The 25,292-nt window shown below is 52.6% G+C and overlaps 1 protein-coding gene across 1 annotated transcript in view; it reads left to right on the top strand.

Annotated features, from left to right (window-relative positions):
• Positions 1-25,292, top strand: part of clockb (clock circadian regulator b) — a 60,282-nt gene that overhangs the window by 18,875 nt on the left and 16,115 nt on the right. The window contains 3 exon segments of the mRNA XM_038292796.1: positions 467-573; positions 688-835; positions 952-1,027. Of these exon segments, the coding sequence (XP_038148724.1) occupies positions 467-573; positions 688-835; positions 952-1,027 (331 nt within the window).

The raw sequence follows: 25,292 nt of genomic DNA on the forward strand, positions 1-25,292 counted from the left end.
AGCCAGACAATGGTGCATCCAAACTATAGATTATATTAAATAAATTATATTTTTTCCATTTTTAAATCACTGCTTAGTGTTTAATAGGCCTCTTGATCTTAAGACATAATAAACCACCTCATTGGTTTGGTTTCAGCGAGAAAAATGACCAAAAATCAAAGTCACGATTTCTGTTATACATTCTCCTCTTTATAACTACAACACACACACACACATATACCCTGGTTGACAGATGAAAACAGACTTGACCCATTTTCACACACACGCTGCAGTCATGCAAATAGTTTACAGAGATTTAAACGCAAACATCCAGTGCAGAGGAAATGCAGCACAGGGAGTCCGGAGAATTCGTTCTCACCACTGAAAATGTCAATTCTTAAATATCTAAAAGGGGAAACTGTAAAGAGGCAAAGCAGGAGGAATAAAAATCACTAACTGGGATCTAATGTGTTTTTTCTCTTTTCAGAGCTCCACCAATAATTGGCTACCTGCCTTTTGAGGTCCTGGGAACATCAGGGTATGACTACTACCATGTTGATGACCTGGAGACACTCGCCAAATGTCATGAACACTGTGAGGCCTCTAACTTTCTCTTTCATTTAAGGCTCTATGCAGGGTCATATCGCTGCCCTGTTTTTCTGTGTGACAGCTATTGATTTTGCCAGTCTCTCTTCCTGCCCTTCTCAGTGATGCAGTACGGAAAAGGAAAGTCGTGCTACTATCGTTTCCTGACCAAAGGTCAACAGTGGATCTGGCTGCAGACCCACTACTACATCACCTATCATCAGTGGAACTCCAGACCTGAGTTCATTGTTTGCACACACACGGTGGTCAGGTACAAGCCCCCGTATATACTTTCAATTTTAAATCAGACTTTCATAAAGGACATATTTATTATTTATTGTTGATTTGTTATGCTTAACATGCTTTTTGTGTGTATTGCATATGCAGCTATGCCGAGGTAAGAGCGGAACAACGCAGAGAGCTTGGAATCGAAGAGTCCAATCCAGAGGCAGCTGCTGATAAAGTGAGTCATTCCTTTGGGCTTCTCACAATTTGATAACCTGGAATAATAATGCCACAGCTGAGCTGCTACACCATTGGTGCTGCAATCAATACCTGTTAGGATTAATCTGTTTGTGATCACCTCTATTCCTTTAATGCAGTTTCCCCACTACTCTATGTACTTTAGCAAATCAGTCACTAAAAAAAAACTTCAGGAGTGGACAAAATGTCTGCAGAATTTGCATATCTGGTACTTTAAATTTAATTATCCAACAGAACATAACAATCATTTTTTAAGGGTGAAATTGTTTTTATTTTTTCTTTCTTTTTTGGACCTACGGGTTAAGATGCAGCCCACGAAAAACAAAAAAGGACCTTGATGCTGTTTTAAATGGTACACACAAACTCCTACCAGTTGCATCTTTTTCCCCAGTGCCATCGTGCAACAGTGAATTGTTTACTTAAACTTTAGACAGAAAGAATTAACTGATCCAAACCAGAGGCAGTTTTTTTTTAAGTGTGTTTTTTAAAAACACAAAATAAAAAAGGAACATTTTCTCCTCCAGTGAAGCTTTTCTCTTTCCATAAAAATTAAAAAAACTACCAGCCCCGGTTTTCATTCTCTTCAATTTTGCGTAATCATATAAACAATGATGTCTCATAACATAGTCAGAACAACTGGAAAATAAGAATATGATCCTACTGGATGAAACTTGTATATTTTTAGCATAGTAGCATGGGTTTGATCAGGTGGTGAACAATATTACCAGTGATTTAGAAGACATGCTCTGCTTGTCTAAGCTAGAGATCGGCCATATTGGACCAAAAAAACAAAAAATAAATCTGTCTGAAGCAGAAAAATTTAAAAGTCTTATATATGCCTCATCTGGCAACACGGGATCTAAGTATATTATCCCACTATAGAAAAGGACTAAGTGGACTTAAATATATATAAAGCATTCATGATTTCCTGTTTATCCTGGAGCAAATGTCACATAGTAGCATGAGATGTGGGAGGAGCAGTGAACGCTCACACCGCCCTTCACCGTGCGGTTTCAGTTTTGTTGCATTGATGAAATTATAGAAACACAAAAAAGGAATCTTTCTATGGTGGACATGTTTCTGTTGGGAGGAGCTGATTGAGTTATGAGTCATGAGCGCTACCTGTTTGATCTGTGGACATTTTTTTCATGCTTTAAACAAAACTAGCAGCAGTAGTGGAGTTAGGAGATGCAATCCATTTTTTTAAAACTACCTTTGCTCTCCTCCAATTTATCCAGAGGTTCTGAAATCGCATTCTCTCTCTCACTCACAACTTTGTGATCGACTGCATATTTAGGCTTCCCTGGAAATGCCTTTCCAAATTATTATTTGACAAATTCTCGTGCCAAAGCAAAAATGCAGGCAATCCTTCTGCATTGATAATGAAAGCAAATGATTCAGTCCATTCTTCTCTGAATCCTCTGTTCTCATCAGGTATCTTTTTTTTTCTCTATGGGATCCATAGCCCAAGACACACCTGCCGCTTTCTTTGCCGCGGCACCGCGCCGCGCTGAGACATGAGTTGCAAGCTTTGACCACTAAGCTCTATGGCTATGATGCACATTTCCGTTGAAATAAATGTTTACATATATTGTTTAAATGTATTTATTCTACAAATGTTTACAGCATTGGAAAACATAATGAATGTCTGTTTGACCTCCTGCACACCATATTAAAATAAACAAACCATAAATATGAATTTTTCCTAAATAAAAAAAAAAAAAAGCAGGTAGCCGCAAGGGAGCGCTAAAGTGTCACAGGTTGCCGACCCCTGGTTTAAGCTTACCAAGTCACCTGCATGACTTTATCGTCCACCACCCACCCTAAATATATATAGGATGCTGCTAGTCCATTGATTAACAGAAAAATGCAGACTAAAAATGTATAACACTGTATAACCACTTAATGAACACAATGAAACAACAGTCTGTTTAAAGTGTTTGCTTTGTTTTTAGAAATAAATGAAAATGTAGAAACCATCTGCCAAGTTTAATGTATGTTTTCAGAACTTATCAGACAGAATATGGCTGTTGTAGTTTCTATTCATTATGAATTAACTGAAGTGTAAGAAGTTATACCGTAATCTAGCTGGTACCTAGTCTGTTTGGATGTTTGAAAGTTGAAGTTTCCACTGGAATTATTTCCGATCTGTTGTGTCAGCAAGGAAAAAGTCTTTGTAGCGGCCTCCTCTTAACCAGCTGACTGGTGATGTGCAGGAACAAGTGGAGAAGGTGCAGCTGGAGAAACCTCTCATGAAATCTAACGTTAGTATTAGAGTTTGCTTTAAAGCAGCTCAGAGCTAATCGTTTTTGGTGCTGCTGCTTGATGTTGAACTGGTTGAACTCTATCGTTTACTGTTGTTTCGACCTGCAAACGGCTGGCAGTCATCCATGAAAACTGGTGACACCAGTACCTGTGGTTCTCCCATAGCCCTGGGGACATGTCATTAACTTATTCATATTTTACACAGAATCATTACACATGGTGGGAAGTGTTTAAAGCCTGTTTAAAACCTTCCTATAATTTGATAATTGTGCATAAGAGATCTTAAACAATTGAAATTCCGTTTCTTAGAATTATTATTCTCTAGAAAATATGAGACAAGGCCAAGATAATTTATATTTTAAAAAGAAATTTATCCTACAGATTTTCTTATGCACTCAGGAGTTGGCTGGGGCTCATTTTGCATGAGTCATTGCATCATTATGTGGTGGCCTGTGGTTCTGCTAAGATGTAGAAGAAACCAAGATTAAGGTCATCAGCATTGTTGCATTTGATGTCACTCATCTCCCCCCTGACAATATTAAAGTCAATGGCGTAACGACACAACAATAGGCACGTGAGCAGCATTATCGGGGTGTGCCCCATATGAAGTACAACACGTGATAAAGGTTCAGGATACGGCGACAGTTTACTAAATTGGCCAATAGGACACAATTATGCAATTCCCAGTAGTATATGTTCACACATCACATATGGAAAAATAGTGAATGCGCACCTTGAATGGGACCATTGGTGACAGTGCACCAATACATGTTACAGACATCCCAGGTTGCTAAACACATTTCAGGGAGATGCTTGTCGAAATCCACCACCCCGCCGTCGTAGACACGACCGTTCGCCCCGAAACGTTCCCCATACATACACGCTTCATCCTTCTTCACCGTCACTAGACATGGAAATACTTTGAATATATTAGCACAACAAGTTATCTGGCTACCTTGAGCTTCACAGCCCCCCTCCTCACCCATGCTCTCTCCATTCATCTCCTGGTCGCAATCTTTACTCACTGTAACAGCACCGTCCACCTCTCCCTCTTCCACTGTAACAGCACCGTCCACCTCTCCCTCTTCCACTGTAGCAGCACCGTCCACCTCTCCCTCTTCCACTGTAACAGCACCGTCCACCTCTCCCTCTTCCACTGTAACAGCACCGTCCACCTCTCCCTCTTCCACTGTAACAGCACCGTCCACCTCTCCCTCTTCCACTGTAGCAGCACCGTCCACCTCTCCCTCTTCCACTGTAGCAGCACCGTCCACCTCTCCCTCTTCCACTGTAGCAGCACCGTCCACCTCTCCCTCTTCCACTGTAGCAGCACCGTCCACCTCTCCCTCTTCCACTGTAGCAGCACCGTCCACCTCTCCCTCTTCCACTGTAACAGCACCGTCCACCTCTCCCTCTTCCACTGTAGCAGCACCGTCCACCTCTCCCTCTTCCACTGTAGCAGCACCGTCCACCTCTCCCTCTTCCACTGTAACAGCACCGTCCACCTCTCCCTCTTCCACTGTAGCAGCACCGTCCACCTCTCCCTCTTCCACTGTAGCAGCACCGTCCACCTCTCCCTCTTCCACTGTAGCAGCACCGTCCACCTCTTCCACTGTAACAGCACCGTCCACCTCTCCCTCTTCCACTGTAGCAGCACCGTCCACCTCTTCCACTGTAACAGCACCGTCCACCTCTCCCTCTTCCACTGTAGCAGCACCGTCCACCTCTTCCACTGTAGCAGCACCGTCCACCTCTCCCTCTTCCACTGTAGCAGCACCGTCCACCTCTTCCACTGTAACAGCACCGTCCACCTCTCCCTCTTCCACTGTAGCAGCACCGTCCACCTCTTCCACTGTAACAGCACCGTCCACCTCTCCCTCTTCCACTGTAACAGCACCGTCCACCTCTCCCTCTTCCACTGTAACAGCACCGTCCACCTCTCCCTCTTCCACTGTAGCAGCACCGTCCACCTCTTCCACTGTAACAGCACCGTCCACCTCTCCCTCTTCCACTGTAACAGCACCGTCCACCTCTCCCTCTTCCACTGTAACAGCACCGTCCACCTCTCCCTCTTCCACTGTAACAGCACCGTCCACCTCTCCCTCTTCCACTGTAGCAGCACCGTCCACCTCTCCCTCTTCCACTGTAGCAGCACCGTCCACCTCTTCCACTGTAGCAGCACCGTCCACCTCTCCCTCTTCCACTGTAGCAGCACCGTCCACCTCTTCCACTGTAACAGCACCGTCCACCTCTCCCTCTTCCACTGTAGCAGCACCGTCCACCTCTTCCACTGTAGCAGCACCGTCCACCTCTCCCTCTTCCACTGTAGCAGCACCGTCCACCTCTTCCACTGTAACAGCACCGTCCACCTCTCCCTCTTCCACTGTAACAGCACCGTCCACCTCTCCCTCTTCCACTGTAGCAGCACCGTCCACCTCTTCCACTGTAACAGCACCGTCCACCTCTCCCTCTTCCACTGTAACAGCACCGTCCACCTCTCCCTCTTCCACTGTAACAGCACCGTCCACCTCTCCCTCTTCCACTGTAGCAGCACCGTCCACCTCTTCCACTGTAACAGCACCGTCCACCTCTCCCTCTTCCACTGTAACAGCACCGTCCACCTCTCCCTCTTCCACTGTAACAGCACCGTCCACCTCTCCCTCTTCCACTGTAACAGCACCGTCCACCTCTCCCTCTTCCACTGTAGCAGCACCGTCCACCTCTCCCTCTTCCACTGTAGCAGCACCGTCCACCTCTCCCTCTTCCACTGTAGCAGCACCGTCCACCTCTTCCACTGTAGCAGCACCGTCCACCTCTTCCACTGTAACAGCACCGTCCACCTCTCCCTCTTCCACTGTAGCAGCACCGTCCACCTCTTCTACTGTAAAAGCACCGTCCACCTCTTCCACTGTAACAGCACCGTCCACCTCTCCCTCTTCCACTGTAGCAGCACCGTCCACCTCTTCCACTGTAACAGCACCGTCCACCTCTCCCTCTTCCACTGTAGCAGCACCGTCCACCTCTCCCTCTTCCACTGTAGCAGCACCGTCCACCTCTCCCTCTTCCACTGTAGCAGCACCGTCCACCTCTCCCTCTTCCACTGTAGCAGCACCGTCCACCTCTCCCTCTTCCACTGTAACAGCACCGTCCACCTCTCCCTCTTCCACTGTAGCAGCACCGTCCACCTCTCCCTCTTCCACTGTAACAGCACCGTCCACCTCTCCCTCTTCCACTGTAGCAGCACCGTCCACCTCTCCCTCTTCCACTGTAGCAGCACCGTCCACCTCTCCCTCTTCCACTGTAGCAGCACCGTCCACCTCTCCCTCTTCCACTGTAGCAGCACCGTCCACCTCTTCCACTGTAGCAGCACCGTCCACCTCTCCCTCTTCCACTGTAGCAGCACCGTCCACCTCTTCCACTGTAACAGCACCGTCCACCTCTCCCTCTTCCACTGTAGCAGCACCGTCCACCTCTTCCACTGTAACAGCACCGTCCACCTCTCCCTCTTCCACTGTAAAACACCAGGCCCACCGGGTTCACCTTTTCTCCCTCTTTTCCAACTGTAACAGGGCACCGTCAACCTCTCCCTCCTTCCACTTGGGGTAGCCAAGCCCACCGTTCCACCTCTTCCCCCACTGTATACAGCACCGGTTCCACCTCTCCCTTCTTCCACTGTAAAAAAAAAACCAAGCACCGGTCACCTCTTCCCTTCTATTTTCCCTGTAAAACAACCACGTTCCCCCCCACTCCTCCCTCTTCCACTGTAACAAAAAGGCACCGGTTCCCCACTCTCCCTCTTCCCCACTGTTAGCAAGGACCGTCCACCTCTCCCTCTTCCACTGTTAAGGCACGACCGGTCCCACCCGCTCCTCTTCCAACTGTATGCGGGGCACCGTCCATAAACCTATTCCCCCATCTGTAGCAGCCCCCACCCGTCCACCTCTTCCCAAGGTAAACAAGCCACCGTCCCCTCTCCCTCTTCAACTGTAAGCAAACAAAAGGGCAACCGTTCCACCCTTCTTCTACTGTAATCAAGCCACGTTCCCAACCCTCTTCCCACTTGTAAAAACAAGGGCCACCGGGTTTTCCCACCTCTCCCTCTTTTCCACTGTAGCAGGCACGTTTCCACCCTCTTTTCCCACTGTAAAATCAGCACCGTTCCAACCTCTCCCTTCTTCCACTGTTAGGCAAGCACCGTCACCTCTCCCTCTTCCACTGTAGCAGCACCGTTCCAAACCTTTCTTCCCTCTTTTCCACCTTGTATGCGAAGGGGCCACCGGTGCCACCTCTCCCCTCTTTTTCCACTGTAACGGCAAGCCACCGTCCACCTCCCTCCCTCTTCCACTGGTTATTAACAAAGGCACGGTCCCACCTCTCCCTCTCCACTGGTAGCAGCCACCGGTTTCCAACCTCTTCACCTCCTTCCACCTTGTAAAACAGCACCGTCCACCCTCTCCTCTTCCACCTTGGTAGGGCAGGCAACCGTCCCAACCTTCTCCCTCTTTCACACTTGTAAAACAAAAGCAACCCGTTCCACCTCTTCCCATCTTCCCACTGTGAGGGCAGGACTGTCCACCTCTTTCCACTGTTAAAAACAAGCCAACGTCCACCTCTCCCCGTTCTTTCCCCCCCACTGTAGCAGACACCGTCCCACCTTCTCCCCTCTTCACTGTAGGCTGCCAACCGGGTCCACCTCCTCCCTCTTTCATCTGTGCAGGGCCCACCGTCCCTCCCATTCTCCCTCTTCCACTGTAGCCAGCAACCGTCCAACCCTCTCCCTCTTCCACTGTTGAGGGGGCACAGCAACGTTTCCCACCTCTCCCCCAACTTCCACTGTAGCAGCCACCGTCCAACCTCCTCCCTCCTTCCAAACTGTTAAAACCACCCCACCGTCCCAAACCTCTTCCCTTCTTCACTGTAACCAGGGGACAAGCCACCGTCCCCCACCCTCCTCCCTTCTTCCACTTGTTAAACAGCCCAACCGGGTTTCCCACCTTTTCACTCTTTCCCCACTGTAAAGGCAGGGCCCCACCGTCCACCCCTCTCCCTCTTTCCAACGGTAGCAGCACCGGTCCACCTTCTCCCCTTCTGTCACTGTAGCCCCAAGCACCCGGTTTCAACCTCTTCCAACTGTAAAAGGCAGCCACCGTTCCAACCTCTTCCAACTGTACTGCACCGTTTCCCTCCTCTCACCTTCTTCCCACTTGTTAGCAGGGGCCAACGGGTTCCAACCTCTTTCACATAAACAGTAAATATTAAACAGGCCAACCGTTCCACCTTCTCCCTTCTTCCACCTGTAAAATCAAGCCCGGTCCCACCTCTCCCTTTCCACTGTTTAGGCACCCAGCCCCACCGTCCACCTCTTCCAAAACTGTAAAAATACTAAAAACAACAGCAACCGTTTCCAACCTCTCCTCTTCCACTGTAGCAGGCCATCGTTCCACCTTCTCCCTTCTTTTCCACTGTTAGGCAGGGCCACCGTCCACTCTCCCTTCTTTCCCCTTGTAGCAAGCCCCACCGTCCCAAATAAAAACCTCCTCCCTCTTTTTTCACTGTAGCAGCCACCGGTCCACCTCTCCCTCTTTTCCACTGTTAAAACAGGGCACCGTCCACCCTCTTCCCTCTGTCCACTGTAAGCAGCACCGGTTCCACCTTCTCCCTTCTTTTTTCCAGCTGTTTAACCAGGCAACCGTCCCAACCTCTTCCCCTCTTCCCACTGTAACTGCTCCGTCCCACCTCTCCCTTCTTCCAAACTGTAGCCCAGCCAACCGTCCAAACCCCTCTCCCCCTCTTTCCCCACTGTAACAGCAAACCGTCCACCTCTCCCCTCTTGTCCCACTGTAGCAGGCACCGGTTTTTCCACCCTCTTCCACTGTAACAAAAGCCCACCGTCCCCCCCAACCCCTCTTCCCTCTCCTTTACCCAACTGTAGAGGGGGGGCCCCCACGTTTTTCCCTCCCTCTCCCCTCTTTCCACATTGTAGCCCAGCCCACGTTTTCCAGACCGCTCCCTCTTCCACGGTAGCAGCCCCACCGTCCACCTCTTCCCAACCTTCCACTGTTAAGGCAGCCATCCGTCCACCGCTCCCGCTTCCACTTGTAGCAGCACACCGTTCCTACCTCTTCCCTCTCTTTCACCTGTAACTAAGTGGGGCCCCACCGTCCCCACCTCTCCCACCTCTTCCCCCACTGTAGCCAAGGCACCGTTCCCAACCCTTCTTCCCTCTTCCAAACCTTGTGCAGGGCCACCGTTTCCAACACCCTGCTTCACTGTAACATCGGGCACCCGTCCACCTCTCCCTCTTTCCACTGTAATCAGCCCCCCCCGTCCACCTTCTCCCTCTTCCCACTGGTTAAACAAGGCACCGGGTTTTCCAACCTTTTTCTTCCCTCTTCCCACTGTAAAACAAGACCGGTTCCTCCTACTTCTCCCTCTTCCACTTTGTATAAACAGGCCCACCGTCCCAACCTCTCCCTCTTCCCCCACTGGTGGCAGCCCCCCACCGTTTCCACCTCTTACCTCTTTTTCCACAGTAGCAAGCAACCCGGTCCAACACCTCTCCCTCTTTCCACTGTTGCAAGCCACCGTCCACCTCTTCACCTCTTTTTCCACTGTAAGGCAGCAAACCGTTCCCACCTCACTCCTTCTTCCACTGTAGGCAATCAACCGTCCAAACCTCTCCCTTTCTTTCCCACTTGTAAACAGCACCCGGTCCACCTTTCTCCCTTCCTTTCCCACTGGTAGCAGCCCACCGTTCCACCTCTCCCCTCTTCCCCACACTGTAAAACTAAAGCAAACCGTTCCCACCTTCTCACCTCTTTTCCACTGTAAAATCAAAAGCACGTCCACCTTCTCCCTCTTTTCCCAACTGTTGCAGGCCACCCGTCCCACATTTCCTCTTTCCACTGTAGTTGCAACGTTCCCACCTCTCCCTGTCTTTCCCTCCTGTTAACAGGGGCCCCTCACCGTTACCAACCTCTTCACCTATTTCCTACTGTAGGCGCCCAACCGTCCCAAAACCTCCTCCCTCTTTCCACTGTAGCCTGGGGGGCACCGTCCACCTTCTCCCTCTCTGTTCCCCCCACTTTGTTAAGCAAAGCCCCACGTCCCCACCCTCTTCCCAACCTGTAGGGCACAGCCCCACCGTCCTACCCATCCCTTTCTTCCCCACTGTAAACAAGCACCGTCCCACCTCTTCCACTTTCTTCCACTTGTAGCAGCACCGTACCACCTCTTCCCCTTCTTTCCCACTGTAGGCAGGGCACCGTACCACCCTCTCCCTCTGCCACTGTTGAGCAAGGCACCGGTGCCAACCTCTCCCTCTGTTCCACGGTAACTGCACCGGCCCACCTTCCTCCCTCTTTCCCAACTGGTAAGCAAGCCACCGTCCAACCTCTTCCACTTGTACACATTGCAACCGTTCCCACCTCTCCCTTCTTCCCACTTGTAAAGCCAAGCCCCACCGGTTTCCCCTCTCCCTCTTCCACTGTAGCATGGCCAACCGTCCCACCTCTCACCCTTCTTCCACTGGTAGCAAAGCACCGTCCCACCTATCCCCTCGTCACTGTTAGCGGCACCGTCACACCTTCTTCCCCTTCTTTCACGTAACGCCCCACCGTTTCCCACCTTCTCCCTCTTTTTGCCCCCACTGTCGTAAAAACTGCACCGTAGCCCACCTTCTCCCTCTTTCCCTCTTGTAGCAGACCGTTTCCACCTCTCCTCTTGCCACGGTAGCAGCAACACCGTTCCATACCGCTTTCCCTCTTCCTCTGTAAACTGCCTCCTCGGCCCACCCTCATTCCCTCTTCCTCGGTTGCACAAAGCCTCCGTTTTTTCCACCTCTTTTCCACTGTAAACAGGCCACCGGTCCACCTCTCCCTCTTTAAACTGGTAGCGCCAACCGTCCACCCCCACGGTAGGCAAGGCCCCTACCGTTCCCCTCTCCTCCCTCTTACCAACTGTTGCAGCTCGTCCACCTCTTCCCGCGTATCCCACTGTGAGCAGGGCCACCGGTTCCACCCCTCTCCCTCTTCCCACTGCTAAGCCAGGGGCCCCCCCCCCCACCGGTCCACTCTCCCCTCTTTCCCCCCACTGTAGCAGCACCGGTCCACCCTCCTTCCACTGTAAACAAAGGCCACCGTCCAACCCTCTTCCTTCTTCCCCACTGTAGCAGGCAACCTCCACCTCCTCCCTCTTACCACCTGTAACCGAAGGCCACCGTCCCATCCTTCTTCCCTCATTCACCATTGGTAGGCAGCCCTCCCCACGTTTCCAGCCCCCTCTCCCTTCTGCCCCACTGTTAACAGGCAACCCGTCCACTCTTTCCCTCTTGCCACTAGTAGCAGCACCGTACCAACTCTCCCTCTTTCCACTGTAGCAAGCATCCGGTTTCCACCTCTTTCCCACAGTAGCAAGCCCACCGTTCCACCTCTGATCCCACCTGTAAACAGCCCTCCGTTTTCCACCTCCTCCCTCTTCCACTGTAGCAGCCCACCGTCCACCCTTCTCCCTCTTTTCCACTGTAGGGCAGCACCGTTCCACCTTCTTCCTCTTCCACTGTATAACAGGCCTCCGGTCCACCTCTCCCCCTCTTCCACTGTAACGCCCCCAGCCACCGTCCACCTCTTCACTCTGCCCCACTGTAGCCAGGGGGCACCGGTTCCCACCCTCTTCCCTTTTTCTGTCCAGCTGTAGAGGGCCCCCCACGTTCCACCTCTCCCTTCTTCCACTTTGTAAAACTGCACCCGGGGGTCCACCTTTCCCTCCTTTCCCCCTCTGTTTAGCAATGGCCAAACGTCTCCCAAAACCTTCTTCCCACTGGTAACGGCACCGGTTCCACCTTTTTTCTTTCCCTTTCTTCCACTGTTAGCCAAGCACCGTCCCACACTGTGCAGCACGTTCCACCTCTCCCTCTTCACACTGTAGCTGGCCACCGGTCACCTTATTCCTCTTCCCAAACTGTAGCAGGGCCACCGTCCACCTCTCCCACCTTTCCACGGTTAAGCAGCACCGTCCCACCTCTCCTCTTTCCACTGTAGCTAAGAATCGTCCACTCTTCTTCACTGTAAACAGGCCACCTTCCCCCACCTCTCCCCTCTTTCCACTGTAGCTGGGGGCCACCGTCCACCCTTCTTTCCACTTGTAAAACAATAGCCAACCGTACCACCTCTCCCTCTTTTCCAGCTGTAATAACAGCGGGCACCGTCCACATTTCTCCCTCTTCCCCACTGGTTACAGGCACCCGGTCAACCTCTCCCTCTTTCCCACTGTAGGCGCCCACCGTCCTACCTCTTCCACTGTAAAACTAAAGGCCCCCCACCGGTTTCCCCCACCTCTCCTTCTTCCACTGTAAACTTTGGCACCGGGGTCCACCTCTCCCTCTTCCACTGTAAAAAAAACGGGGCAACGTTTTCCACCCCTGCTTCCCCTTCTTCCCCACTGTAAATGCAAGCACCGTCCACCCTTCTCTTCCTCTGTAGACAGGGCCCCCCCAACCGTCCACCTCTCCCTCTTCCTCCACTTGTAAACCTGCACCGTCCACCTCTCCCTCTTCCACTGTCGCAGCACCGGGTCAACCTCACCCTTCTTCCCACTGTAAACAGGCACGTCCACCTTCTTCCCTCGTTCCCACCTGTAAAACAGCACCGTGCCACCTCTCCCTCTTTCCACTGTAACAGCCCCACCGTCCCACCTCCTTCCCCTCTTCCACTGGGTTAAACAAGGGCAACACCGGTCCACCCTTGTCCCTCTTCCACTGTTAAGGGCAGGGGCACCGGTTCAATAACCTCTCCCTATTCCTCTGTAAGCAGCACCGTCCAAACCTCTCCCTCTTACCCCCACTGTAGACCAAAGGGCCCCACCGTCCAACCTTCTCCCCTCCTTTCCATGATAACAAGCAAACACCGTTCCAACCTTCTCCCTCCTTCCCCACTGTGAGCCAGCACCAATCCACCTTTTTCTTCCCCCTCTTTCCCTGTGCCGCACCGTCCACCCTCTCCCTCTTCCACTGTGGCAAGCACGTTTCCCACCCTCTTCCCTCTTCCACTTGTTAGCAGCAACCGTTTCCCAACCTCTTCCCCACTGTAAAAACCAGGCCACCGTTCCCACCTCTCCCTCTTCCACTGTAAGCACAGCCACGTCCAACCGCTTCCCACTGTAAAAACAGCACCGTCCCCACCCTCTCCATCTTCCAACTGTAGGCCAGGCACGTTCCACCTCTGTTTCCACTGGTAGGCAGCCCAACAGGTCCCAAACTTCTCCCTCTTTACCACTGTAGCCAGCCCCACCGTTTCCACCTCTTTCAAACTGTAAAAACAGGCACACGGTGGTCCATCCTCTTTTTCCCTTTCCCCACTGTAGCAGGCAACCGTCCCAACCTCTTCCCTCTTCCACTGTAGCATGCACGGTTTTTCCACCCTCTTTTCCAACCTAGTAACAGGTCACCGTTCCAAACCTTCTCCCTCCTTCCACTTGAAGGACAGGCCCACCGGTTCCACCGCTTCCTTGTAAACAGCACCGTTTTCCCCACCTTCCTCCCCTTTCTTTGCCACTGTAGCAGGCCCCACCGTCCCCCCTCTTCATCCTGTTAGGCGCAACCGATCAACCTTCTCCCTCTTCCAACTGTTATGCAGGCACCGGTCCACCTCTTCCCACTGTAACAGCCACGACCACCTCTCCCTCTTCCACTGGTAAGGCATGGCACCGTCCCCACCTCCTTTTCCACTGTAACAAAGCACCGTTCCACCCTCTCCCTCTTTTCCCACTGTTATAAAAACACGACCGGTCCAACCTCCTCCCTTCTTTTTTTCACTGTTATAACAGGCCCCCAACGTCCACCTTTCCCTCTTCACTGTAGCAAGCCCACCGTCTTCCCAACACCTTTTCTCCTACTTTCCACCTTTTGTTTGGTCTTGGCAAAGACCGTCCAACCTTTCCCTCTTCCCCTGTTGCAAGGCCCACCGTCCCACCTCTCCCTCTTTCCCACTTGTAGCAGGCACCCGTCCACCTCTCCCTTCTTCCCCACTTGTAGGCAGCACGTTCACCTACTTTTCCCTCTTTCCAACCTGTAGCAGCACCGGTCCAAACCTCTCCTCTTCCACTGTTTAAGCTAAAGGGCCCCACCCGGTCCAAAACCTATTCCCACTGTTATAGCAGACACCCGGTCACCATTTCTCCCTCTTCCAGGTTGTGTTAAAAAGCGCAACGGTCCACCTTCTTCACTGTAACAAGCTACCGTCCACCTCTCCCTCTTTCACTGTTAAGCAGCACCCCGTCAACCTCTTTCCTACTGTAGCCCGCCACACCGGTTTCCACTCTGCCCTCTTCCAACTGGGTAGCAGGCACAGGTCCACTTCTTCCACTTGTAAAAAACAGCACCCGTTTCCCCACCTCTACCCTCTTTTTTTCACTGTAGGCAGCCACCGTCCCAACCCTCTCCCTTCTTCCCCACTGTAGCCCAAAGGGCCCAACCGTTTTTCCACATACTTCCACTGTTAAAAAAACTGCACGTTTCACCTTTCTCCCTCTTTCCACACTGTTTTGCAGGCACCGTTCCACCTCTTTTCCCCACTGTAAACAAACAAAGCACCGTTTCCTCCTCTCCCTCTTCACGGTTGGCATAGCCACCGTCCCACCTCTTTACTGTAAAGGCAGCACCGGCCACCTCTCCCTCTTCCATGTATGCAGGCGGCACGTCCCAACCTCTTTCAACTTGTATACCCAGCCCACCGTTCAACCTCTCCCTCTTTTCCAACTGTTGCAGCCACCGTCCAAACCTCTTTTCCAACTGTCCAACAAGCTAGGTGGCCCGTCACCTCTCCCTCTTTTCCACTGTAGCCTGGGGGGGGCCCCCACGTTTCCCCCCCCTCCTCCCTCTTTCCACGTGTAAAGCCAGCCACCCGTTCCACCTCTCCTCTTCCACTGTAGCATAAGAACCGTTCCACCTCTTCCCTCTTCCACTGTAGCCAGCTAACCTCCACCTTCTCCCTCTTCCCCCCACTAGTAGCAAGCCCCCGTTTCCACCTCTCCCCTTCTTCCACTGTAAAAGCAGCCACCGTTTTCCACCTTCTCCCTCTCCCCTGTAGCAGGCCCCACCGTCCACCCTCTTCTTTCCCTCTTCCCACTGTTAATAACAGCACCGGTTCCAACTTTCCTCCCTCTTTCCCACTGTAGGGCCAAGCACCGTTTTTCCACCTTCCCTCTTCCACTGTTAAACAGCAACCCGGGTTCCACCTATCCCCTTCTATTTCCCTCTTGTAGCAAGCCACCGTCCCCTACCTCTATCCCCTTCTTTTCCCACTGTAGCAGCACCGGTCCCACCTCTCCCTTCTTCCACTTGTTTGTAGATAAAGCACCGTCCACCTTCTCCCCCTCTTTCCACTGTAGCAGTTGCCACCGTTTCCACCCTTCTTCCCCCAACTGGTAACAGCCCCCAAACCGTTCACTCTTCCCTCTTCCCACTGTTTAGCAAAGGCCCAACCGGTTCCATACCTTCTTCCCAACAGGTAAAACAGCACCGGTCCCCCCACCCCTCTTCCCTCTTTCCCACTGTAGGGCAATGGGCACCACCCGTCCACCGTCTTCCCACTGTAGCCCAAAAGTGGCCACCGTTCCCAACCCTCTTCCTCTTTTTCACTGTAGGCAAAGCTCCCGTCCGACCCTCTTCACGGGTAAACCAGGCCACCGTCCAACCCTCTCCTCTTTCCACTTTGTTGCAAGCTCCGGGGGGTCCAACCTCGTTCCACTGTAACAGCAACCGTCCCCAACCTTTCTCCCTCTTCCACTGTAAACAAGCCACCGTCCCATCCTCTCCCCTCTTCCCACTGTTTGTCGGGCAGGAACCCGTCCCCACCTTCTTCCCACTGTAACAAGCACACGGGTTCCCAAACATCTCCCTTCTTCCAACTTGTAAACAAGCCAACCGTCCACCCCCCCCTAACCCTCTTCCCCTTCTTCCACTGTAAACGCACCGGGTCCACAACCATCTCCCTTCTTCCACTGGTTAGCAAGCACGTTCCCACCTCTTTTATCCCAACTGTAACATAGGCAACGTTCAACCTCTCCCTTCTTCCACCTGTAAAAAAACCCACCCAACCGTCTCCCACCTTCTTCCCCTATTCCCCACTGTTATACAAGCCACCCGGTACACCTCTCCCTTTCCTTCACTGTAAACCAATGGGCCCCCCACCGTCAACCATCTCCTCTTACCACTGTAGCAGCAACCGTTTCAACCTCTCCCTCTTTTTTTTCCCACTGTAGCAGCACCGTACCAACTCTCCCTCTTCCCACTGTGTCATGCAGGCCCCACCGTCTCCCCTCTTCCCCCCACGTAGCAGCACCGGTTTCCACCTCTCCCTCTTCTACTGTAGCGGCCCCCCCCCTTGTCCAACCTTCCCCCACTGGTAAAACTGCACCGCCACCTTCTCCCTTCTTCCCCCCACTGTAAGCCAATCGCACCCGTCCCCACCTTCTTTTCCCCAACTTGTAGCAGCACCGTTTTCCCACCTCTCCCTCTTCCACTTGTAAAGCATAGCAACCGGTCCACCTTCTTCCACTGGTTAACAGCCACCGTTCCACCTCTCCCTCTTCACTGTAAGCTAGCACCGGTCCACCTCTTCCACTGTAAAAACTACTACCGCAAACCGTATCCACCTTTCTTCCCCTCTTTCCCACTGTAGCAGCCACCGGTCCCACCGCTCCCCTCTTCCCACCTGTAACAGGGCCACCGTTTCCTCCACCTTCTCCCTCTTCCACTGATTAGCAGCAACCGTTTCCACCTTCTTCCACTTGGTAAAACAGGCACCCGTTCCCCCACCCTCTCCCTCTTTCCACTTGTAAACAACCCCCCACCGCCACCTCTCCCTCTTTCCCTCTGTAACACAGCAACGTCACCTCTCCCTCTTTCCCACTGTATAAAGGCAACGTTCCCACCTCTCCCTCTTTTCCCACTGTGAGCAGCCAACCGGTTCCACCCTCTCCCTTTTCTTCCCAACTATGGTTAGGCAGCACCGTTCCACCTCTCTCCCTCTTTCCCACTGTTTAGCAGACCGTCCACCTTTCTTTCCCCCACTGTAGCAGCACCGGTACCCACTATCCCCCACTGTAAAACCAGCACCGGTCCAACCTCTCCCTCTTCCACTGTAAGCAGGGGGGCCACCGTTCCAATACCCTCTTCCATACTTGGTAACAGGGCCCCCCCACCGGTTCCCTCCTCTTTTCCCCACTGTAACCGCACCGTCCACCTCTCCCCCCTCTTCCCCATGTGCAAAGCACCGTTCCCCACCTCTTTTTCCACTGTTAAAAATTACAACGCACACCGTCCACCCTCTTTCCAACATGTCCACAGGGGCCAACCGTTTCCATATACCTCTCCCTCTTCCACTGTAGGCAAAGCCACCGTTTCCCCAAACCTCTTCCAAACTTTTTGTAAACCCAGCTCACCAACGTCCACCTCTCCCTCCTTCCAAACTGTTTGCAGCCCCAACCGTCCCCCACCTCTCCCTCTTCCCAACTTTGTTGGTAAAGCAGCCAACCGTCCCACCCTCTTCCACTGTAGGGCAGCACCGTCCCACCTCTGCCTCTTCCCATCTGTAAACTGCACGGTAGGGTCCATCCTCTCCCTCCTTTTTAGCCACTGTTAGCAGCCACCGTCAACCTCTCCCTCAGTCCTCTGTAGCAGGCACCGTTTTTTTCCCACCTCTTCCCTCTTTTCCACTGTTTTTAGGGCAGGCCACGGGTCCAACCCTCTTCCCTTCTTTTCCCACTGTTGAAGGCAGGAACGTCCCAACCTCTTTCCCACTGTAAAAACAGCATCCGTTTCCACCTTTTCTCCTCTTCCCACTGTTGCAGCCACCGTCCAACACTCTCCCTCCTTCCCTCTTGTAGCAAGCCACCCGTCTTCCCACCCCTCTCCCTCTTTTCCACTGTTAGGCAGCACCCGTCCCCACCCCTCTCCTCTTTCATTCCCACTGTGGTAGGGAAAAGCACCGGTGGTCCCCACCTCTCCCTTTTCTTCCACCTATGTAAACTGGCCCCACCGTCCACCTCTTTCCCTTCTTTTCCACTGTAGCTGCACCGTTCACCCTCTCCCTCTTTCCCACTTGTATTGCAGCACCGGTGTGCCAACCTCTGTCCCACTGTAACAGCACCGTTCCACCTCCTGTCTTCCCTCTTCCACCTGTTATAGCAGCACCGGGTTCCTCCTGCTTCCCACTGTAATCAGCATCCGGTATCCACCTCTCCCTCTTTTCCACGTGTAGCAAAAGCCCAACCGTCCCCCACCTCTTCCAACTGTTAGCAGCCCACCGGTCCAAACCTATCCCCTCTTTTCCACTTAGCCATTTAGGCACCGTCCCACCTCTTCCACTGTATAAACAAGCAAACCCGGTTCCACCTCTCCCTCTTCCATCTGTAAGCAGGCCACCGTCCCTAACCTTCTTCCCACTGTTACTACAAGCCCACCCGTCCACCCTTTCTCCCTCCTTCCCACCTGTTAAAACAGCAACCGTCCAACTCTCCCTCTTCCACGGTTACCGCCCCGTCCCACCTCTCCTCTTCCACTGTAGGCAGGGCACCGTCCACCTCTCTCCACTTTGTAAAACGCCACCGTTTCCACCTCTCCCTTCTTTCCCACCTGTTAACAAGCACCCAACCGTCCGCCTCTTCCCCTCTTTCCCAACTTCTGTAACAGCCCCCACCCGGTCCCAACCTCTCCCTCTACCCACTGTATGCCTAGCACCGTCCACCCTCTTTCCACTGTAACAGGCACCGTTTTCCAAACCTTCTCCCTCTTTCCCAACTGTAAAAAACACCCCCACCGTCCACCTACTCCCTCTTCCACTGTAATCATAAAGGCCCCCCAACCCGGCCACTCATCCCTTTTTTTCCCCCCACTGTTAACAGCCACCGTCCACCTCTCCCCCTATTCCACCTGTAGCAGCCACGTCCCATCCCTCTCCCTCTTCCACTGTCTCTCCCTGAGGGGGCACCGTACACCTCTGCCTCTTTTCCCCACTGTTGCCGCTCTCACGGTTCCACCTTCTTCATGTGTTTAGCTAGGCACGATTCACCTCTCCCTCTTCCACTGTAAGAGGCCCCCGGTCCCCCAACCCTCTTTCCACTGTAAACCCAGCACCGCCTAACCTCTCCTCTTCAACTGTAGGCAGCACCGTCCCACCTCTTCCACTCTGTAAGCTGGCAACAGGGTCCAACCTCTCCCCTCTTCCTCACTGTTTAGCAAGCATCGTCTCAACCCTCCTTTCCACTTTGTATTTACAGGCACCGTCCACCTTCTCTCCTCTATCACTGTAGCAGCACCGGCCCAAAACCTCTTTTCAACTGTAAAACAAAGCACCGTCCAACCTTCTCCCTCGTCCACTGTTAAAATCAAGCACGTCCCACCTCTCCCTCTTCCACTGTTTAACAGCCATACCGGTCCTTCCACCCTCTTCCCCTCTTCCAACTGTAGCCAGGCCACAACCGTCACCTCTTCCCACTGTTAAAACAGGGCCCCAAACCCGGTCCCACCCTCTCCCCCTTTTCGGTTTCCACTGTATATACCCACTCCACCGGTCCACCTCTCCCTTTTTCCCCACTGGTAAAACAAGCCACCGGGGTCCCCAAACCATTCCCCTCTTTTCCACTGGAACAAGCCACCGTCCAACCTCTCCTCTTCCCACTGGTTAGGCAGGGGCACCGGTTCCAACCTCTCCCTCTTCCCACTGTTTAAGCAGCACCCGTTCCTCCCCTTCCCTCTTCCCACTGTTTAGCAAGCACCGTCCACCTCTTCCAACTGTAAGCAGCACCGTCCCCACCGTCTTTCCCTGTAAACCAAGCACCGGTCCCAACCCTCTCCACTCCTTCCAACCTGTAAGCAGGCACCGTCCACCTTCTTTCTTCCCCACTGTAAAACAAGGCCCACCGGTTTTCCACCTCTTTCCACCTGTTACAGGCCACCGTTCCTCCTCTCCCCTTTCCTTTCCCACTGTAGCAAGAACCGTCCAACCTTTCTTTCCAACTTGTAATTACAAGGGACCCACCGTCCCTCCTCTTCCACTGTAACAGCCCCGTTCCCAAACCTCTCCCTCTTCCACTGTATGGCAGGCCACCGGTTCCACCTCTTTTTCCACTGTAAACTCAGCCACCGTCCAAACCGCTCCCTCTTTCCACTGTGTAGCGGCACCGTTCCCACCTTCTCCCTCTTCCTCGTGGTTTAGCAATGGCCACCATCCCACCCTGCTTTCCCACTGTGCAAAGCCTACCGTCCACCTCCTCCCTTCATTCCCCACTGTAACTAGACACCACCGTTTTTCCCACCTCTCCCTTCTGTTCACTGTTAAGGCAGCACCGTCACACCACCTCTCACCCTTCTTCCACTGTTAGCAAGCCACCGTCTGTTCCCAACCTCTTTCCACTGTAAACAGCCACCCGTTTTCACCCTCTCCCCTCCTTTTTTCCACTGTAGGGCAGCCCACCGTCCTACCTCCCACCCTCTTACACCTGTGGCAAGGCACCGGGTCCTCCTTCCCTCTTCCCACTGTCAGGCAGCACCGTTCCCACCTTCCCTTCTATCCACTGTTGCCAGCACCGGTTTTCCACCTTCTCCCTTTCACTGTAAACCGCACCGTTCCACCTCTCCCTCTTCCCACTGTAAGGCTAATAGGCCAACCGTCACCTTATTCCCTCTTTCCCTCGGGTTGTGCCTGGCCACCGGGTTTATGTCCAAAACCACTTTTCCCTCTTTCCCCAACTTGTAATAGCAGGGGCCACCGTCCACCTTTCTCCCTCCTTTCTCTTGAGAGAGACACTCGCACCGTCCACCCTTTCCCGTATCCACTGTAGGCAGCACACACGGTTTCCTCCTTTTCCCTCTTCCACGAGTAGGCAAGCACGGTCCAAACCTTCTCCCTCGTCCATCTGTAGCGCATCCCAAAGGGCACCGTCAACCTTCTTTTCCCCACTTGGCTAAGCTGCACCGTCACCCTTCTTTCCAAACTGTAAACAGCACCGTCCCACCCCTTCCCCTATTTCCACCCTGTAGCTGCAACCGTTTTCCACCCTTGCTTTCCACTGTAAACAAGCAACCGGTCAAACCTCTTCCAATGTATTACAAGGGCACGGGTCCCACCTTTTTCCTCTTCCAACTGTAGCGCCTCGTCCCACTCTTTTCCTCTGTAACAGGGCACCGGTTCCCACCTCTTCCTCCTTGCCCCAACTGTAAGCAGCACCGTTTTCCTCCGCCTTCCCTCTTCCACTGTAGCAAGCCACCCGTTCCCACCTCCTCCCTTTATCGCACATGTAGGCAGCAAATCCCGGGTCACTGTCTCCCCTCTTGACAAACTCGTATTACAAGGGGCACAGTGCCACGTGCTCACTGCGTTTTTCTCCTGTCTCTCAGTGTGCTCCGTCCACCTCCGCTCTCTTCTTGGCACTCTGTTAACGCGCCAAGGCCAACGTCCCACCCTTCTCCCCGCTTCCCACTTTAACAAGCACCGGTCCACCTCTTTTTCCCTTATGTTTTCCACTGTAGCCAGACCCGTCCAAACCTGTTTCCACTGTAAAACAGGGCCAACCCGACCATCCCTTCTCCCTCTTTCCCACTTTGTAAGGCAGCACCCGTCCAACCTACTTTCCCCCTCTCGCCCATGGTTAGCTGGCAGTCCAAATCTCTCCCCTCTCGCACACCCCCCGCCGCCGCCCCCCCAAGCCCCTCGCCGCGCACTCCGGGTCACTCCTCCACGCACGCTCACCCTCTTTCCACCCTGTTAGCAAAGCACCGTCCCACCTACTCCCTCTTCCCACTGTAAGGCTGCACCGTTCCACCTCTTCCACTTTCCACACTGTAGCCAGCCCACCGGTCCACATCTCCCTCTTCCCCACTGTAGGCAGCATCCGGTCCAACCTCTCCCTCTTTCCACTCTGGTTGCTAGCACCGTCCCACCTCTCCCTCTTTCCTCTGTAGCGGCCTACCGTTCCCCACCTCTCTCACTCTTTTCCCCCCCACGGTTAGCAGCACCGTTCCCCCCACATCCTCCCTCTTCCACTGTAAAACATGGGGCCCCTCCGTCCCACCCTTCCCTCTTCCACTGAAAACAGGTCACATACATACCGCGCCTCCCCACCCCACCCTTCCCTTTTCCACTGTAAAAACAAGCCACCGGTTCGCGCACATACCTGTTACCCCGCCCCTAGTCCACTGTTTCAGCACGTTACCACCTTGTTCCCTCTTCCACTGTAAGTCACAGCGGCCCAAACCGTTTTTATAAAACCCTCTCCCTCTTCCCCAAACTTGTCTCGCAGCACTCGCTTTCGCTACTCTCTGTGTTCGCACACATGTAGCAGCACCGGGGGTCCACAACCTCATCCAGCCTTTCACCCAACGGTAAGCACAGCACCATATACCGTTTCCAAATAACCTCTCAACCTCTTCACCACCTGTTGCCTGCCCTCCGGTGGCATAGACTCTCTCACGCCCCGCACGCGCCCCCTCTGTTACACAAGCAACAACGGTCCAACCTCTTCCCTCTTTTCCACTGTAAAGCCAGCACCTTCCCACCTCTCCCTCTTCCCTACTGGTAAAAACAAGTCACCGTCCTCCACGCGCTTCACCCACACGCTCTTCCCACTGGTGGAACTGCACCGTCCCCACCTATCACTCTTCGCACCACTGTTAAGCAGCCAACCGGTTTCCACCTCACGCACACTCTTTACAACTGTAGCATGGCAACCGTCCCACCCTCTCCCTCTTCCACTGTAAGCAGCACCGGTGCCACCTTTTTATCCCTCTTCCACCTGGTATAACACAGCACAACCGGTCCAACCTCTTTCCCGCTTCCCACTGTAAGCAGGGCCCCACCGGTTTATCCTAACCTTTTCCACTGTATGCAAGGCCAACCGTTCCCACTCGTCCACTGTAACTGCCACCGTCCCACTCCTCACGCCCTCTTTCCCCACTGTAGCAGCCCACCGTTCCCCACCTCTCCCCTCTTCCACTTGATTCAATGACCTCTCGCACCCCCGTAGCAGCCCGTCCTCTCCCTCTTCCACTGTAACAGCACCGTCCACCTCTCCCTCTTCCACTGTAACAGCACCGTCCACCTCTCCCTCTTCCACTGTAACAGCACCGTCCACCTCTCCCTCTTCCACTGTAGCAGCACCGTCCACCTCTCCCTCTTCCACTGTAGCAGCACCGTCCACCTCTCCCTCTTCCACTGTAGCAGCACCGTCCACCTCTCCCTCTTCCACTGTAGCAGCACCGTCCACCTCTCCCTCTTCCACTGTAGCAGCACCGTCCACCTCTCCCTCTTCCACTGTAGCAGCACCGTCCACCTCTCCCTCTTCCACTGTAGCAGCACCGTCCACCTCTCCCTCTTCCACTGTAACAGCACCGTCCACCTCTCCCTCTTCCACTGTAACAGCACCGTCCACCTCTCCCTCTTCCACTGTAACAGCACCGTCCACCTCTCCCTCTTCCACTGTAGCAGCACCGTCCACCTCTCCCTCTTCCACTGTAACAGCACCGTCCACCTCTCCCTCTTCCACTGTAGCAGCACCGTCCACCTCTCCCTCTTCCACTGTAGCAGCACCGTCCACCTCTCCCTCTTCCACTGTAGCAGCACCGTCCACCTCTCCCTCTTCCACTGTAGCAGCACCGTCCACCTCTTCCACTGTAACAGCACCGTCCACCTCTCCCTCTTCCACTGTAGCAGCACCGTCCACCTCTCCCTCTTCCACTGTAACAGCACCGTCCACCTCTCCCTCTTCCACTGTAGCAGCACCGTCCACCTCTCCCTCTTCGGTTCTTTGTTTATTTTGGGAAGTCTTTTCCGTTCTTCCAGCAGCTTTTCTTTGCTTTTTCTTTTCAGAAATCCGCTTAAGTACTGCTTTTTGGTATCCATCGTCGCTAACACATTGTACGTAACGGTTATGGTTTTAATCTACGCTTTGAGTTACCCATAATTCCAAGTTGTAATGTAAAAAATAAAATAATCATATACATTGTTCTTTGAAGATCTTTATTGCGGTTTGAAACATATTATATGAGTATATATATGTATTTTTTTTACCAACCGTCTAATGAACTATACACAGTTATTTACATAGTAGTTAAAAGTACCACTGTCTGCTTTGCTATTGGTGTGTTTAAACGGCTCACCATAATGTTGAAATCTGCCTTGTGTTGGGATATAAATACAGGCCGGTGCGGTCAGTCACTTCAGTATCGGGTGGGTTGAAGAGGAAATTCTCTGCAAAGAGACGTCCTAGTCTTCAATTGTGTAGGGGTCCGCCAGGTGTCATTGATGGGGCCCACAACCTCTTAAGGGCTAAGCAACTGCTGTCTCTGCTTACCGATATTTACGCCATTGATTAAAGTTATTCATTTGGACCCTGGGATGTGCTCCGTTGGGACAATTTAATTTGTTTTATGAGTAACCTTAAAGGTTAAAAGACAAACTGATACAAAATCTAAATAGTCTCCAGAAAAGTACTTGCTGTTGTGCTCGTTTAGGCTGACAATGAAAATACCACCTGGTGGCCACCAAAAAGCTGCTGCTTTGTTTTTCAGAATATAAAGAAATAATACATCATGACCAACCATCTCCTCTGTAGTCCTGAATATACAAAGAAACACACCGTTGTACACAGAGGCTGTAAAATGTGAGCGTTTTACTCGCATTTGCACTTAAACATAGGTTTGTGCGAGTAGGAAAAAAAAGTAGGAGCATTTGTAAAGTACAGATTTCAGCCATTTTCTCCTAGAATAAGTCAGGGCTGATTTACATTCTGCATCCCACTTACCGTATATACAAGAGCTGATGTGTTGGACTATATCTTCCTTTGGTGTCAATACCTGCTGTACATTTTACTGGCCAAGTTACCAAAGCTCATGGAGAGTAGTCGCTAGTGCATTTGAATTTGAACTATTCTGGTTCTGATTCTGATTTGTCATTTTACTCCAGTTCCTTCTGATTCTCAATACTGAT

This window comes from Cyprinodon tularosa, unplaced genomic scaffold (genome assembly GCF_016077235.1).
Source record: "Cyprinodon tularosa strain WSP-4 unplaced genomic scaffold, ASM1607723v1 ctg318, whole genome shotgun sequence".
NCBI classification, from domain to species: domain Eukaryota; kingdom Metazoa; phylum Chordata; class Actinopteri; order Cyprinodontiformes; family Cyprinodontidae; genus Cyprinodon; species Cyprinodon tularosa.